Source organism: Rhopalosiphum padi, chromosome 2, assembly GCF_020882245.1.
Source record: "Rhopalosiphum padi isolate XX-2018 chromosome 2, ASM2088224v1, whole genome shotgun sequence".
Classification (NCBI taxonomy): Eukaryota; Metazoa; Arthropoda; class Insecta; order Hemiptera; family Aphididae; genus Rhopalosiphum; species Rhopalosiphum padi.
The window spans coordinates 11,866,687-11,883,437 of NC_083598.1; the positions used below are offsets into that span (position 1 = coordinate 11,866,687).

General features: G+C 28.8%; 2 protein-coding genes across 2 annotated transcripts; one reads left to right on the top strand and one right to left on the bottom strand.

Annotated features, from left to right (window-relative positions):
• The first annotated feature begins 853 nt into the window (after positions 1–853).
• LOC132919893 (small ribosomal subunit protein uS5m) lies at positions 854–4,195 on the top strand. The gene is made up of 7 exons (XM_060981806.1): positions 854–1,088; positions 1,363–1,485; positions 1,614–1,739; positions 2,323–2,550; positions 2,629–3,059; positions 3,669–3,926; positions 3,999–4,195. Exons 1-7 carry the CDS (start codon positions 1,016–1,018, stop codon positions 4,122–4,124), a joined length of 1,365 nt encoding a protein of 454 aa, XP_060837789.1. The 5' UTR covers positions 854–1,015; the 3' UTR covers positions 4,125–4,195.
• On the bottom strand, positions 4,185–16,524 carry LOC132919892 (chorion peroxidase-like). Its single transcript, XM_060981805.1, has 12 exons — positions 15,870–16,524; positions 12,165–12,465; positions 9,163–9,371; positions 7,109–7,476; positions 6,803–6,989; positions 6,532–6,729; positions 6,312–6,459; positions 6,088–6,244; positions 5,829–5,999; positions 5,178–5,376; positions 4,984–5,089; positions 4,185–4,902 (listed from the first exon to the last, which is right to left on the bottom strand). Exons 1-12 carry the CDS (start codon positions 16,444–16,446, stop codon positions 4,818–4,820), a joined length of 2,706 nt encoding a protein of 901 aa, XP_060837788.1. The 5' UTR covers positions 16,447–16,524; the 3' UTR covers positions 4,185–4,817.
• Between the last annotated feature and the right edge of the window lie 227 nt (positions 16,525–16,751).

Consider the following 16,751-nt stretch of genomic DNA (forward strand, 5'->3'; position numbering starts at 1 on the left):
TAGGTATACAATAATTTATCATTGAATTCAAATTTAACATTATTTGTGGGGACATAAAAATTGTACGTACTAACCTACGTATGTTATAAATTGATTTTGTAATGAAACTAACCATCATGAATATCTATATCTATAGGCCTATAGCCGTGCTCATGATGAATTTATGGATTATAGATATATATACCCTAGCCTAGTGGCTGTGGCGTAACCAGGGGGGGTTTTGGGTGTTGACCCCCCCCCTTCGACCGTATTTTTATCAAAAATATAATGCTTATAATATAGGAATACAATCATTTATTCGTGATGAAATTTATTCTGTTATGCCGTATTCACGTTATCGACTGCACTGGTGATAATAATCATTATCATTCAATTATTTTATTATTTTAACACGGTTGTAGATTTATTTTATTTTATTACTAAAAAAGTACCCACCTAAAAAAAAATCCTAGTGGCGTAACTGGGAAAAATCTAGGGGGGGCAATATAATATATTTATTATTATCAAAACCCTAACACCCCTCCACCACAGTTAAAATATATACGTTTATAGTTTATCCCTCAAAAAATGGTTAGGGCGGCAAGTTCCCCCTTCCCCCCACAATTACACCATTATCCACTGCCCTAACTCAACTGTAATATGTATTACAATATATATTATTTATAAGAAGTCTGTATAGAAGTCTGTGGTCAGTAACTGTTGTAGTCATAGACTTATAGAAGTCTATGGTTGTAGTCAAAACTAAGATATCTTTAATAATATTTAATCAATTTACAAATTACAACCATGGTTATAAATTCTATCACAACACTGTTGATAAGCGGTCTGGTTTGTTATCATTTTATCTATTCCGCAAGATTCATATTATTCCAATTAATTTGAACTTGAGTGGCTGGTTTGGTAATATAATATCATTTATATTATACATTTTCCATTTTAATTTTTAAAAATTAAGTTTTATTAATTTTTAAATAAAAAACTATGATATGATAATATTATATAATACACAAAAAAAATGATGTCTATACTGAAGCGACTGCTCTCATCGAAGAGTATTAATATTGCCCAAAATGTGGTTTCTGCCAAACGTAAGTACATTTTAAATTTAATTTGTTAACTATTAGATATCGTGTGCAATATTTATTATAATTTTATCTTGTATTTATGTCTGTTAAATATGAAAGATTTAGGCCGGAGGGAAAGTAATGCCAACAGCAGTCCTTCCCCCCGGTCCTCGATACCACGAAAAAAAAAAATATGAAAAATTTACTTATTAATATACCTACCTGTATGCAATAAAATAAGTGAAATGATCTGAGTATATTATAAAAGTTGAATTATATATATTTTATTACATTTTAGGCCCTGAAATTTTGAAAGATTATACTAGATGCTATAGAACTTTAATTGTGCCTCAGACTAGAGTATTACAATTTCAGTCAGTATGTGTTCAGCAAGTGCGTCATGAAAGTTTTTTTAAAAAACGTAAGTGTCATTAATAATTTATTATATTATATTTAATACTCTACTTATATGTGTATGTCCTAACACTAAATTAAAAAAAATCCAGTTCTTTGATCAGTTTATAATTTGTCAATACATTTTATTTTTAGATACGGCTGAACACATTTGGAAAAGTGTCACAAGTGTTAGTAATGCTGGTAAAAAACGTGGTCGTGGTAAAGGTGCTGGTAAAAGAAGAGCAAAAAATCTTAATAGAGGACAAGTCATTGGTGTTGGTATGTCTCTATTGTTTTTCATCTGTGAATTATTAAATTATGCTAATAATATTAATATGTTCTTAAATTTGGCAAAATAATAATAACTGAAAATAAGTGATAAATAAAGTTTGAATTTTTTTGGGTTTATCTAATAAACTATGTTTAGAGTTTACCAATGATCAGTAACTATATTACTCATTCTACTCTGTCTCATACTCTCATATTAAAGTAATCTAGTATAGCAACCAATTTTTGGTTTAACTACACTCCTTGATAAATTTGTTTTCATTATCGACTTTTATTTCTGACAATGGTTTGTATCAAAATAATCATTTTATTATCAATTTTATCAAAATATGCAAACTGGTTATTGGCATAATCAAGCAAGTCTCCTGAGAGTAGAGCACTTGTCACCCATTAACCATACCCATTGATGGATTGACAGATTAGATAGATTCTATCCATAGCCATTGTGTGCAGTAATCAGCCACCTGAATTTACTCTAATATGAGACAGAATATCTTATTTAATGATTATTAAATTTAAAATCTAGAATGTCACTTGTGTTAAATAAAAATATTTTATTGTTTTTTAATAATAGGTGTTGATAATATTATATGGCCTGGACTCAATGCTCCTATAATTAAAGGGCGAGATTTAATAAAAAGAACTAAATTACCTCCAGATCCTGAAAGACAAGCTCGTCTTATTAAGCTTAGAGATTCAATGGGTACATTTAAAATGTTAAGGCTGTCACCAACTGAACGAGGTTGGTCCGGTTCCAAAATGCCTGGACGCAGTATTGGACCACCAGATTCTATAAATGAATGTTTGTAGTATTATAATTGTTAAGCTTTAAAATAATTTTTCTCTAGTTTCTAATATTTTTATTATTATTTGTTAACAGATAACTTTGATGGTTTTGATACTAAAGTGTTAGAATTCAAAACTGTATTTTGTATGAAAGCTAATGCTGGTCGTTATAGAAGAATAAGTGTTGTTACTGTAACCGGTAATAAAAATGGTTTAGCTGGTTTTGCTTTAGGCAAAGCAGCCGATTCAAAAGCTGCACTAAGACGTGCTAAAAACAGGGCTGGACAAAAGTTAATGTATATTGAACGGTATAATAATCATACCGTTTATCATGATTTCTTTACACAATTCTGTAACACTAGAATATTTGTGGAAAAAAGACCTGAAGGTCATGGACTAATTTGCCATCGTGCTATAAAAACAATTTGTGAAATTATTGGTATTAAAGACCTGTATGCTAAAGTGGAAGGTTCTACCAATTTACAAAATATAGTTAAAGCATTTTTTTTGGGCTTATTAAAACAGGTTAGTTATATTTATGATTCAGATTTGTATGCAAATACATATTTTATATTAAATACAATTTACCAACTTAGTGTTAAACATTTGAAAAAAATTTCCATATAACAAATTAAATATAATAATAACAATTATTATAATTTTATAAATATATTTTTACATATTTTATTTTAAATATGTTTTGTGTTATTAGCTATTTTTTATACATGCAATAAGGGCATAAAATAATTGATTTTTATGTAACGCATCAGTATAATATTGTTTAATTTTATATCATACTATTTGTGACAATTTTAACCTGCATCTAAATAGCACACAATTTTTATAATTCCACAAATTTTATACAATTATTTATATTTTTAAAAACAAAAATGGCTCAGTCAATAGTCAGTTCAAAAATTACTCTCAAATCATTTTGAAAAATTTCATATTTTTATAATTAGTATTTACTATTTAGTATACATTATTTACATTGAAATTTATATAATGTTAAAATTCCTTAACATATTTTAATGTTTTGGATTCTTGAATACATATAAATTCGAACTCTTGAATTATAATTTGTTTAGCAAAATTAATTAAATTTAATCTTAAAATATTATTCATTATTTACAGAAAACTCATCAACAATTGGCTGATGAAACAAATTATCATCTTGTAGAATTTAGAAAGGAAAATGATTATTTACCAGTAATTGTAGCATCTCCAAAAGGACCTGTTAAAACAGATCCTAAAGAAGCTCCTGATTTTTTGCAGTATGTTATGGATAATAAAGTAAGGCTGCGAAAGAAGAAATCTTTACCATTTTATACCAAAAAGACTCATTGGTATATTAAAGAGAAAAAGATTGAAACTGTTAGAAATATGGATAAGGTACAGTTGAAAATATAATTTGTCCTATTTATAATAATTTTGTTTTTTTTTTATCAATTGTTTTATTATTAGGCAAAATATAACTTACTAGCCGAGTATGGAGAAATAAGAAGTTTTTTGACTGATAAATATCCAGAGTGTAGACCAGTTCAGAAGAAATCATTTATAAAAGAAGTTAACGAAGATGAAAATCAATGAGGAATTCATAGTTTGATTAATAAAATACTTATAATAATTTGTAAATTAAAATTATTCAAATGTTTTGCATACGTTTATTTACAATTTTTTTAATCTACACTGATTAATATTTAATTTATAACAAATGAATATCACATATTTTTGTTCATTTGTTATTTGGCATTTATGCAAAATGTGATCTACCATATAATATTATTTTTGACAAATGATATAAAATATAAATACTAATTATTTTTTAATTGTTTGTCCTTAAAATTTTATAACAAAATAAAGTAGTATAACATTTAATATAATTTTGTAAAATAAAATAGGTATAGTATAATTTATAAATTTAAAATTTTTAAATATAACACTGCAATTCTATTTTTTTAAATGTAACCCTACACTTTATGAATATCCTGTATTAAATTGATAAAAATATCATCAAATTTATATATTGATCGGTACCTAGCATCAATCATATATATATGTACATTTAGACAATTCGTCATACACATTTTCTACTAAATTTTGATTTTTAAATTGACCATAACAACTAATTTAATGTATTTTATAGTATACGGTAGATTACATATTATTAAATAAAGTTGTGTGGTAGATCATATATTGCATGAATGCGTGTTCTTTAATTTCCTCTTTTCATAGCATTTTTATAATTTGATTGGTATGGTGGATATTAATATGATCTCAAGTTTATGGTACTGCTGTTCTTTCTCCAGCCCATGCTCTTAAATCCACTTTTGGTATAGAAGAACTTGCACAAGCTACCCTTTGATTCCTGAAAATCATAACAGTTATTAGTTATACAGATATGAATTGACAATTAATAAGTATTATTTAAAAATATGAAAAGTCTTACAAAAATGATGGTTTTAAAAAAGCTAATGGCTGAATGAGAGCCATATCATCAGAATTATCACACAATAATCTTGCTAAACTACTCTTTCTGAGTTCTTGTAATTGAACTAAAAAAATAATTTTATTAGCTTCAAAATATATTTACATTCTAAACAGTTCACTGAACTGTAATTTACAGTTGTTAAATTTAGTTACCTTGATCAAAGGAAGATGGATGACCGCCTTCTTCATAGAAAAATCTATCACCATGTCTAAGTCTAGAGAATTGATCTCCAATGATGCATACAAAAGTAGGGCCTACTAGAGCATCTTTCAACGGTTTTTCTGAAACTCCTCCAATATATAGGTCTATTTCGTCTACTGAACTGTACAATCGTGCAAGTCTAATAATAGTCTAGAACAAAAATAATATTGTTAACATTGATGGTAATATTTTATTATATTAGCAGGGTAATGAATTTAATGATTTTTAAATTTTATTCTAAATTATTAGAGAACAATACAAAATTAAAATTATAACAATACTTAACATAAAATTTTATTTCCAATATTTTAGACATTGGTGCATATAAACAGAATTATTTTTATTTCATAATTTGGCAAAAAATTATGGATTTGGTATTTTGGTGTTTTTTATGACTATTTTTTTTAAAATTCCTACTATAAGTTCACTTAAAATTTTAATAAATACTATCTACTGGAATGTAGGTAGATTCCTTTCATACCATAACTATAATTTTGTATATTTATCTTGTTTGATTAAATTTCATGTATTATTATGGAATATTTAGTTTATTAAATTCATATCCCTGAATATATTATAATAATTAGTATAGTATTATGTACTTGTGGTTCCATATATTCTTCTAAATCGTTCCAATTTCTTGCTTTTTCATACCCACATACTTGTCGCCATTCATTGTACGGTGGTAAACCATGGTCACGCCCTCTTTGTACATTTAATGCTACTAGATCAAGTCCAAAATTTAGATTACCTTGGAATAAATGATCAGTGATCTATGGATGAAGCATTAAAAGTAATTAAGTATTAAAATCAAACATGAGTAAATAATATGCTTATTGCTTAGAAATGTTGCCAAATTACTTCTCTAGTAAAGAATCTATCAAAATTTTGAGAGCTTTGGAAAGATATTCCTCTGATAAAGTCATCTAAAGCTCCTTCTTTGTATAAACTAAATGGTGCAAAATGCTGTTTGCTAAGTACAAGATTTTCTCTGATGTTACCAAATTTTCCATAACCACTGAAATAATAAAAAAAATGTTTAAACTACGATCAAAATAAAATTGCACTCCTAGAAATCTACTAACTGGATGTTTCCCTGAATAAGTGTGTGACCGAATCGGTAAGCAGCTGCCGCAAAAGCATTGGTTATTCCAGCGTTTAACTCCGGATCATAATTCCGTGTCCATCCATTTTCTGCTGGAGATAGCCCAAATTTGGCCATATAACTTCTACCTGTACCGGAGAAATCGTTAGAACTGTATTAAATTTCATTGGGTTTCTGTATAGGCAGGAAGGTAGTCTTACCTAAAACGATCGGCAAAAATTCATTATAGGTTATATGTTGTATTTGAGCAATGATGATTCTTCGCGTTTCTTGGAATATTGCTTCGTCGCTCCAACGAGGGTTTAGTCGGGACAACTCGAAAGCGATACGATTATGCTCACGCAGCCAAATGGTGTGCAAAAGAGCTAAATCTATTTGTTCGTTTACTCGTCCGTCGCCTGTACAAGAAGTACACATAAAGTTATATAAAATAAAACTACCTATTTGAAACTCGAGATGTAGTTTACTTACCCGCCTTAAAACAAGCAGATCTGCCGGTATCGTCGGAACACTCGGAAGGATTTCCCGGCAAAAGCTGCTTTCCTCTGATATTTTGTGATTGTAGCATACCACCTCGGAACGTTCGGAGGCTTTGCTGAGTGGCCAGCGAAGACCCGTAAATATTAGATCCATCGAGGTAAGCGGTGATTTGATTCATCTAACGATAAAATCATAATACAATGCGTTTAATGTTGGAATACGTTTTTAGTGACGAGTTTGTACAAAGCCTATTAATAATAGGCATTTATTCATCTATTTAAATAGTGTTTTTTTCACCTGTTCCCTGGGTCCGAAATTACATTCGGGACGTGGCGCTGGTAGTGATCTGACGAACTCCATGCACCTCTCGCCAAAAGGCGCGAACATATGATCGTTACGGGGGATTTCTATCTGAAAACAATCCGGGTGGCGTAGAGAACTTTCGATTTCTCGTCCGTTCCTACAACACGATATCCCACTACCCATTTGACCTCTGCTTATGGGTGTATGCGTCGTATCGTGGTCTAAGAATTGTCCCCATTGCATTAACAGCATTGTGTAATTCTCGGACGGCGAATCCACATCTTGCGTAAATGTGACACTCACTTGTCTCGCACTTGGCAACGGCGACCCGTTGGCTGCTCTCGACCTCGGTGAATTTACACCTGAGTTTCGTACACAACGGTCAAATATTTATAAAGCATATTATATTTTAATAAAATGATAGCATTATATTATTTATATTTATTATTTTTAAATCTCTTATACCTAATCTATGTAGTATTATCTATACTATTTCTACTCGTCTATATTATATTCTCGTATTTTTTTATCCGTATAGACAATAAGGGTTGTACAATTTATTTTATAATAACTATAATAGGTGCATAACAATGTGTAATAGGTAGAATAGGTTGATACTACATGCTGTAGCTGTATTATAACTAAACTGCAGCTTAGACGTATAATATTGTCACACTTATTAACTAATTATTAGTTAGGTATTATACTTGTGTAGGGTTCATCTCTAAACAATTACTTAATGAATCAATAGTGAACTAATAGTTCATTCAATTTTAATAAATTATATATTATAATTATTATATTTATTTGTATATTATTTTAATTAATTAACTTTTATACAACCTGACATTATATTTATATTCTTATTATTAGGTATCAAATATTTTTTAATAATAATACGATTAAATAATTAATTTTTATTATTAAAAGTAATGAAAAACAATATAAAATTGTAAATTTATTATGATAATTTTACAATTATTTGAATAGAAAGCATATAAATAATTTTAAATTAAAATTTTTCAAAAAAAAAATTAATATCCAAACATAATTCTTATACTAATGCATTATAGTATAATTTATATTAATTATACTATAAGTAAAAAAAAAAAATATTATTAAATTATTCGTTATGTAGTACTGTAGTAGGTTTATATGTATAATGCACCAATGTATATCACTATGTATGAGTATTTAAAACCTATGTTATTATATTGTTATAATGTAGTAAATATTTTATTCTTACTATTCTTAGTATACCTACCTATTATTGTCTCATTTATAATAACTTAGTTATTCTTTTTTCAAATTTATATTAAATTTTAGTTCTTTTGACTTTTATATTACATTAATTTTTTTAATAATTTATTAATTGAATATTTTGTTGATTTGTAATCAAATACTTATGATTTATTTACAATAAAAGCAACTATGACCAATGTACCAATAAAAGCAACAAACTATGAGATGACGTGTTTCAAAAAAAGGTTATTTTGAAATTTGATTTTGAAAATTCTGTAACATGTAGTATGTAGATATTGAGTACGATATTTATTATTTGTTATAGTTAATTTCAATTTTAATTTTTGTAAAAATATTTACTATTATTTATTATTGTTGTAATTGCCTATTATGAAATTACTATAACAATACTTTCTTCTATAATTTTATATATTGCCTTGTTTATAATAATTATTATTTATGCATTTATTCGAAATAAAATAAAATTTATAATTGTGTGATTTAAAATAGGTTGACTTTAATTTTTAATATTTTCGTGTTCAAAATTACAAATCATAATATGTTTAATCTTTAATCAAATAAAATAACTAATAATCTTTCGAATACACTTTTAATCGAATAATTGCAAAAAAATCATTCGAACAATTTTTTACTCGAATAAAATAATCATTTAAAAATAATTTTATTCAAATAACGCCTTACTTAGACAATCATAAATGCTTGAAAAACAGTTATTATTCTACTGATTACAAGACATGTTATTACAATGTTTTATTTTAAGTGGAATAGTCACCGTAGGTACTCACCGTCTCCATATTTTGGAGGAAGAATTCTCTGTAAAGCCGTGCTAGCTCGCCCCCAAAGCTCGTGTTGGATATTATTACAAGATCCATCAGTTGATCTGTATTTATGAGGTTGGCAAAATGATGTCCTAGGACAAGTATCGCCAAGTACTGTGTCGAGAATGCTGAAACTCGGTAAGGCAAATGTACCTTGCTCGCGTGTCAAGTTGAAACTATACAATGATAAAAAACACGTATAAACTTAAAAATTGAATAAATTATTGGTACTTAATTATAAATCAAATACTGAAATACATACTCGTATAGTCGTATATGAAATATCACTGTATTTCACACAAATTTAACATGTATAAATTATGAGATGGATTATTGATTATAATTATAGCTAACATTAGCCTATATTATCTATAGGTAAGTATACGTATTTATTATACCTAGTCTAATTCTAATGGTCTTTACCAGAGCCGGATTAATAAAATGAGTGGTCCTGGGCTAACATATTTTTAGGGGCCCTAATTTTAAAAATACATTTTTATACTCATATACTTATTAATATTTAGTAATTCAACAACAACAAAAAAAACATTTTCCCTTAAAAAGTAAATTTATATTAAATTATTTATTTATTAAAAATATAATTTAATTAAAATGTTAATATATAAAAAGGTAATAATACAAAAATTACAAATAACTATACAATTAGAAGATTATGTAAAATTCATTTTTCTGGATTTGCTAGTTGCGAAGGTGTCCAAAACATCATCAAAGGAAAGGTTTTTGCATATGTCATTTTCAATTGACATTATGGTTAATGCATTTAACCTCTTTTCCACTTGAGTGGACCTAAGTCGATTTTTAATTAGAGCTAATTTTGAAAATAATCGTTCTGCCTCACAATTTGTTAAAGGTATTGTCAAATATAACCTCAATGCAATATATACATTAGGAAAAACATCAATAAGATTTCGCTCATAGATAAGTTTCGCTATAGCACTACAATTATCAATATCTGAGGAAATCGTTTTGATGTATTGATAAAAACGATTTATTTCTGTTTTTAAGTTATCATCAAGGTCGACATTATAAAACTTAATACAATTATTTAATGATTCAATATCTGGTTCAATGTCAGTTTTAAAGTTCACCAAAAATTTAAATTGAGAGTAAAACAGACTATAAGCATTAAGTCTTCTATCAAGTTCATAAATCAATTTATCTATAATAATAAAGAATGTATCAACTTCAAGCTTTTTTCTCCCGCTTAAAATAGTTTGATTTTCACTTCTTTTTTGTTTTCTTTTACCAAAGTCTTCATAATTGTCCATAATTGTTTCACTTTTAGTGAAACTTTTTAGTTTTTTAGACTAATATTAAATGTCGAAAATCCTTCAGGTGTTAGTATAATTATATAGTCTATTATTGCGAACGGAACATATTATTATGTAATTATTACATTGTTAATGTAATAGTCAAGCAGTCAGGGTTAAGAAGGCGTCACAATACGTCTTCGTTTAACGATCATTGTGTAAAATGTATATATGTACATAATTCATTAGTTTTTAAATTCGTCCCTACAATTATTCCTATACGGCTATACACACACACATTTATACCAGATCAGTCATACAGAAATATAGGATGCATCACAATCATATGTTAAAACTGTTACCTTCATCCGATGATTAATAATTAATTACCTAGGTAGTACCCATGTACTCGGATAACCTAAGGGCTAATATGAACAATAAGACTAATAAGAGTTAAATAAATAAAAAAAATGCACAGGACTGAATACATTGTTATCACAATATATGCATTACCTTCCTTATTATAACATTAATATATTATATGCTATAGCACATAATTTATTATTGTTAATATTGTACAATATATAGGCCCTAGGGGGGAGAGGAATACCTACATCATCTATATAATACATTTAAATTTTAAAAAATTGTGCTTATGGATACATTATTATAGATTTTGACAGAAAAAAGGTTACATCCCTGATCCCTATACAAGCACGTATATAGGGGGGTTCACCCCCCCCACTCAGACCGAAATAATTTCGAGTAACGAGAAAAAAATTGTTTTATTATGTTACGGCACAATTTGTATTGCTAAATTTATATATAATCTAAAACCCTGGTTACGCCACAATAGCCGTGTCTAGTCGTCTAGAACTCTAGACCTTTATGGCTAGAGAAAAAATATAAATTTATAATCATATAAGTCCATCTAGTTTCCAGACCAATGTCTTAGATTATTCTCCGACTATAATAATAATTATAGCTTCAAATATTTTTCTCGTTTCAAAAATATGTGAGCTGCACTTCTTAAACACGCGTTGGAGCAAAAACATGCATTAATCTTCAAAATAGAACCTGAAAATAGATACTGGTAGACAATATGGTATAATTGATACTTTAGAGAAATTCAAATAAAAAATTCCAAGTACTTCTAAAGAATTCTAAACATATTTATAAATTTCGATTTTTTTTTCAATTTTTATTGATATAATGTTCGTTTCTAATCTATTCTAAAGCATAAAAATATAATATTCATATAGATACAATGATTGAATAATTTGTCATTGAATTCAAACTTAATACATCCACAATGTCAATAACCTACTCAATAACGAGGTACATTCAGACTTCAAAGTCAGACCAGAGCGAGTTTTCTATTTTTATTTTTATTTTTTATTTTAATACGCATTTAAAAAGCTATAGGATAACAATTGTTTTTTCTACCCTTCCTCGTGGGCGCTTTTGTAAAATATTATTACTACTCATGATTTTCAGAATTCGGTCCACTCAAGACTTCAAGAGTTAATATATATATATATAGCTTACATTTTACACATCGCATATCTCGATGGAGAGGCGGATGCCCAACTCCATAGACGCACTTTCTTGCGCCACTATAGGTATAAAACGTCTATTATTTATTCTATTGTAACGTGTTATGTGTAAATTAGAATCTATGTACCATTAAAGACTCACTCGTTTACAAGCCCCACGCTGGCATCTACGGATTTCTGGGCCTGTTCTCCTTCTGTGAGGGTCTCGTTGGTGGTCGGGAAGAGCTCTTGGTGCCACGCTGCGGCACTGCCTGTGGGCACCAATATTCGTTTCGTAAACAGAGACGTAACAAGTACACGTCGTTCGTTTAAGCGTTGCAGCGCGTTTGTCGCGGCGATGTTCAACTGTTCCGGCGTGAATGGTGGTATTTCGACGGGCGGCGGTGGCGGTGCTCTGATCACGCCGGTAACTGTGGTCGCAGCCGACGTCTGTTGGTTGTTGGCTATATGTAAGACACCATGGTTCCGAGAAAAATTTTCAAAATAATATTTATAATTTATTATTATACCACAGTCCACAATATCATTTTTAGACTAATATAAGATATATCATTTATATAATGAATAATATATATACATATACATAAAGGTAGTAGGTACGACACAATAAAACCGTGATTAAGTGTCCGAAAGCTTAAGGTTTGCCCTGAAATACAATAAACACTTAGGACTTTAACAGCCTTTTTTAACTTTTAAACTTTAATCGATCTTCTTCATTCTAAGAAAGATCTTAATTGATACAGTTTTACGGTTACACATAATTTTATTCCTTTACCTATTATTTAAAAATAAAATATAATTGATTAAACCATAAAAATAAAGTTCTACTTTTTCAGATATCCATCACAACAATTTTGACTACCCGAATTTCATAAATGTTGTGTAAATAGACAATTAAATAGCTTTTACAGGTATACTAAATTAGCCAGGATTAATTTTTAATAACTATATAAATTTAATATTTTATACATTTTTCCATATATTTAAAAACCAATAACAATAAACAACTCGTTATAAAAAAAAATTAACTTATTAAAAAAAATTGTTTGATTTTTATATCAATTTATTACAAATTAATAGTTAATAATTTTTATTTAATTTTTTTAAATTTAATTTGAATGCGTGTATAACAAAAGTATTTGTGGAAAGGGATTATACGACTGCTTAAATCTACGGGTCCCGGAATCACATCCAACTCGCTTTCCACATTTAAATAGGATTGGCCGCAATCACATATTATTATATATCATTATAAAGGAGCTATGAAATAATAAATGCATTATATTATATATTATATCTTTTATGTTTGCGTGTATGCGATATATACGCGCCCTAGAGCTCATTAGCATGCGAAACCCGTTTGGGACCAGTTATATTATTATGAATTATTACTGAGCAGCAATCGGTGAATCCGTAGATCAATGACTCCTGAACGAACGTGTATATATATATATATATGCCCACCATACGAGTTATTTATTTCCTCTGTTCGGGTTTCACATGTCACTTATACCTACGGCTTTTATTGCAATACTTATAAAAATACGCCCGTTTTACATACTATATAGGTAAACATGCAGTTCAGTGGAACCCATTATGTTCTTAATGAATGAATAAAAATAAAAGAAGTTAAAAAAATAGATGTCTGCAATATATATATCTATTAATAGATGATCCGGATGCGTGTGCATGAGTATCGCAGGCGGTGTAATATGGAGACCTACATGTATTACAACTATAGCAGGTACCCCTATAGGTATAGGTGCTACTATATTGCTATTCATGTCTAAACTTCAATGACTGCGTCATTTTAAACTTTATAGAAAAACGCGTTCCAGACGATTATCTTGCGTACTCGCTGGTCTGCTGAAACAAACCATTATAACGTGGGTCCTTGATACTTGGTGAATATTTGCATATTCGTCACTACCGACGCAGACCTTGCCATTGTTAATGAAATTTTAGAGAACGTAATAATCACGAGCAATATTATGATGATTATGCATTTTTACGGGTTTTTACTATATTTTGTTAGAATTATTTCATCGGTTTTAATTTTAATTTAGATGAAACGAAAATAAATGTTGTATATAATATTATTATTCAAATGAATTTTTTGTTATCGGACAAACAAATTAATATTACTTACTGCGTTCTATCTATTTAACCTGAAGTAAATTAACAATATGTAAAAATATTAAATATATACCATTTGATAAAACTTTAAACGTTACCCTTAAATATAAAATACAAATATTGTTATTTAAATTCAAAAAAAATTGACAACAATGTATAATGTACAACAAAATGTACCTAATATAAATACTACTCATAATCTCTTTAATTATGACGCAAACAATTTATTTGTCTATTATTTACGTACATACTTGTTTAACAATATATTGTGATAAATAAAATTCTTATTACTATATTTTGCCAGATAGATATGTCTTATTTAAAGAAATTTTAACAAATCTCTAAAAATTAAGTATGGTGAATATATACTCAAAATACATTATATATATTATATCATATAGTACACTGTAATGTATTAATATTTATTAATTAATACTTGTAAAATTATAATTATTTTTTTTTGTTTTATACTAAAAAAAATCGATTATGGCGTAGGTTGTATAGGTAGATGGAATTATTTGAATTATTAATAGGTATTAATAAATAATTTATTGGCTTCAAAGTAATTAAACTTTATAGTAATACAGTTTATATAATATTTAACGATCAGTCAAATAATTTTAAGTTATTGTTTTCAATATCAATTAAATACGTCTTTCGTATTTACTGTTAAAATAAGAATTTTCAAATTTTTATAAAGAACCAATATACTATATTTGTTAAGAATATGAAACTCATTTTTTTTTTGTAATATAACAGTTACATATTTACGTTATATTTTCAAAGTGCCAATTGATCTAGTCAAACGATAACATCTACATCAAATTTGAATTTGTCGTCAAATACATTCGTTAAGTTCAGTCTTACATTTCTCGCATTTTTATGATTTAATCTGTCTTAATATTTTTAATAAAAAGTTGAAATTAAAGAAATTTCTTATTTAAATTTTTGAAGAAAAAAGAGCAAAATTATTACATTAAACACATTTTAAGAAGACTTAATGAAAAATACAAATTAGTTTTTAGAATTTGTATCTCTTCTCTAGATAAATCGGTTACGTTGGAAATAGAAAAAAATAAATTCCTATAAGTTATAAGTGTTGGAAAAAAATAGAAAATCTTTATTTTCGTACTTAAGATAAAATGTATATAAACCATTTCACAAATTGTTATTAAATGGCAAAGAGAAATAATACATAATACTATGTATAAATGTATACGTAATTGAATGTTTTTTTAAAGAAAAAAACAAAAGATCATTTCCAATAATTATTATGTATACTTAATAATAATTTTTGCTAGATTTCACGGAAAAATAACCTTGTATGAACTAATAACTATTGGTACCTAATGATATTTTTTAATACAAATCAAAATACATTTTTATTTCCCAGACTATCATTAGTATCATTATAAATACAATTATACTCAATGGTTTCATTAAATTGTATTTTTAAAGAAAAAAAATCAAAGAATTTCTACTATATATTATTTTAATGAAAATATAGTAGGTATTTGTAGTATTTGTATCTATACAATACGAGAATATTTTACTAAAAACTTGAGATCATGATGTTCGAAATTAGTAATTTTAACCACACCAGTCCAAAACTTGAATACATCAAATTACAGTCATAATGTTTATATAATGTATAATATATATTATATATCCTTATAAAATATAATAATATTTCTATTGTTATAAATATTACCTGGATTAAGGATTTTAAAAGGACAACACACGCCAAATTCGTTGACTGCCAACTTGCACGGTTGTCTTTTGATTTCGGGAAGTTCGGCGTAAAACAATAAACAACTGACCAGTGGCCGGCACGATCCCAATTCACCGTTCGCCGTCTTGCACAATCCCTGAGTACTAGGTGATTTTCTGAATGGTTCCTCGACTGGCGGTGCCGGTTGCTCTTGCTGCTGCGGTACGGGCTGTACGGGCTGCACAGGCTGCGGTACGGTTTGCGCACCTCTGAGCCTGTCCTGTATCCTCTGCTGGAGGACCAGCTGTTGTCGCTGGATGTCCTGAAACATCTGCACGAACTGTTGCTGTTGCTGGAACAGCGAATCCCGGAGTCCGGGGTCCTGTGGCCTGGCCTCGAGCGCCTGCTGCACCTGCTGCAACTGCACCTGCACCTGGTTCTGCTGGAACTGTAGCTGCTGCTGTTCGAGCTGTTCGGGGAATATTTCTGTGAGGAAAGGCTTCTGTTGCTGTTGGGTGCGGACCGCCACAGCGGCCAGCAGCAAGAGCAACGGTAACGCGATCGGGATTCGCGTCATGTTGCGGTTCGAATGTGCGGACGTCTACTGAAGAATGAACAGCGCACAGTCGCGTACGGACGGATGACGGCGACGGCGATGATGATGCGGTGATGAGCCCGCCGCGGTTCACGTGGGTCGATCGACGGTCGTCCAAGGTCATGGCGCCCATGCAGTGCAAGTCGAGTCGAACGATATTATATATACATACCTATAAAGAGTATATAATATGCCCTTTTCGCGCACGTACTGTATGTTAGTTGCGAATTTTTTTAATGTTGCCAAAAATCAAACCGGTAACCGACACAATATGTAAATAGCTGGCA

Bases quoted from the DNA above. Each gene is read 5' to 3' on its own strand.
- LOC132919893 (XM_060981806.1), top strand. From the start codon at position 1,016: ATGATGTCTATACTGAAGCGACTGCTCTCATCGAAGAGTATTAATATT. The intron at 1,740-2,322 runs GTATGTCTCTAT...TTTTAATAATAG, and splicing joins AGGACAAGTCATTGGTGTTG to GTGTTGATAATATTATATGG. The intron at 3,060-3,668 runs GTTAGTTATATT...CATTATTTACAG, and splicing joins TTTTGGGCTTATTAAAACAG to AAAACTCATCAACAATTGGC.
- LOC132919892 (XM_060981805.1), bottom strand. From the start codon at position 16,446: ATGACGCGAATCCCGATCGCGTTACCGTTGCTCTTGCTGCTGGCCGCT. The intron at 6,460-6,531 runs GTAAGACTACCT...TCTCCGGTACAG, and splicing joins ATTTTTGCCGATCGTTTTAG to GTAGAAGTTATATGGCCAAA. The intron at 6,000-6,087 runs GTAATTTGGCAA...CTTCATCCATAG, and splicing joins ATAGATTCTTTACTAGAGAA to ATCACTGATCATTTATTCCA.